At 68.7% G+C, this 742-nt stretch overlaps 1 protein-coding gene across 1 annotated transcript in view; it reads left to right on the top strand.

The window, feature by feature from the left end:
- The window catches only part of CAD (carbamoyl-phosphate synthetase 2, aspartate transcarbamylase, and dihydroorotase), an 18,516-nt gene that overhangs the window by 16,288 nt on the left and 1,486 nt on the right, over positions 1 to 742 (top strand). Inside the window, 2 exon segments of the mRNA XM_031065037.1 lie at positions 81 to 182; positions 268 to 362. Coding sequence (XP_030920897.1) covers positions 81 to 182; positions 268 to 362 — 197 coding nt within the window.

Raw genomic sequence — 742 nt, 5'->3', positions numbered from 1 at the left:
CCAGCAGGTGAGGGGGGGGCTGGGGGGTGGCCCCCGCACATTGCAGCCCTGTGTCCCCCCAACCTCACGGTGCTGTGCAGGAGGAGTTTGGGAGCATCGAGGAGGCACTGCCAGACACAGACGTGCTCTACGTGACCCGCATCCAGAAGGAGCGCTTCCAGCGGGCCGAGGACTACGAGGCGGTGAGTGAGGGGAGCCTGGCTCCTGCTGCCCTCGGGGGGCCCAGGCACCCCCCTGCCCCGCTCAGGGCTCTGTGTGCTCCCTCAGTGCTTCGGGAAGTTCATCCTCACACCCCACATCATGACCCGGGCCAAGGAGAGGATGGTGGTGATGCACCCCCTGCCCCGTGTCAACGAGATCAGGTGGGGAGGGGACACAGGGCTGGGGCAGCTGCAGGGTGCTGGGGGACAGGGGAGGTTTGGAGGGGATGTCTGGGAGAACGGGATGAAATATGCAGGGCAGAAGGGAGGGAGCTGGGGGAGCTGGGGCAGTGGGGTCGCTGGGGCAGTGGTGTCACTGGGGCGCTGGCAGGGCCATGGGAGCTGCGGTGTGCTGGGGGTGTCTGGGAAGGGCGCCGGGGGTCAGGGGCGGAAGAGCTGCGGTGTGCTGGGCAGGGCTGGGGAGAGCTCGGAGCCGCGGGGGCTGCACTTGCTGGCCTTGGGGGAGCCAACCCACGTTGAGCGGTGGCTGCTGGGTCCGGGCGGTGTCAGGACTTCCGCGTGGGTCTGGTTCCAGGGGGATC

This window comes from Geospiza fortis, unplaced genomic scaffold (assembly GCF_000277835.1).
Source record: "Geospiza fortis unplaced genomic scaffold, GeoFor_1.0 scaffold1103, whole genome shotgun sequence".
In the NCBI taxonomy this organism is placed as follows: domain Eukaryota; kingdom Metazoa; phylum Chordata; class Aves; order Passeriformes; family Thraupidae; genus Geospiza; species Geospiza fortis.
The sequence above is the reverse complement of the archived record's forward strand: the minus strand, read 5'-3'. Positions and strand labels throughout refer to the sequence as shown.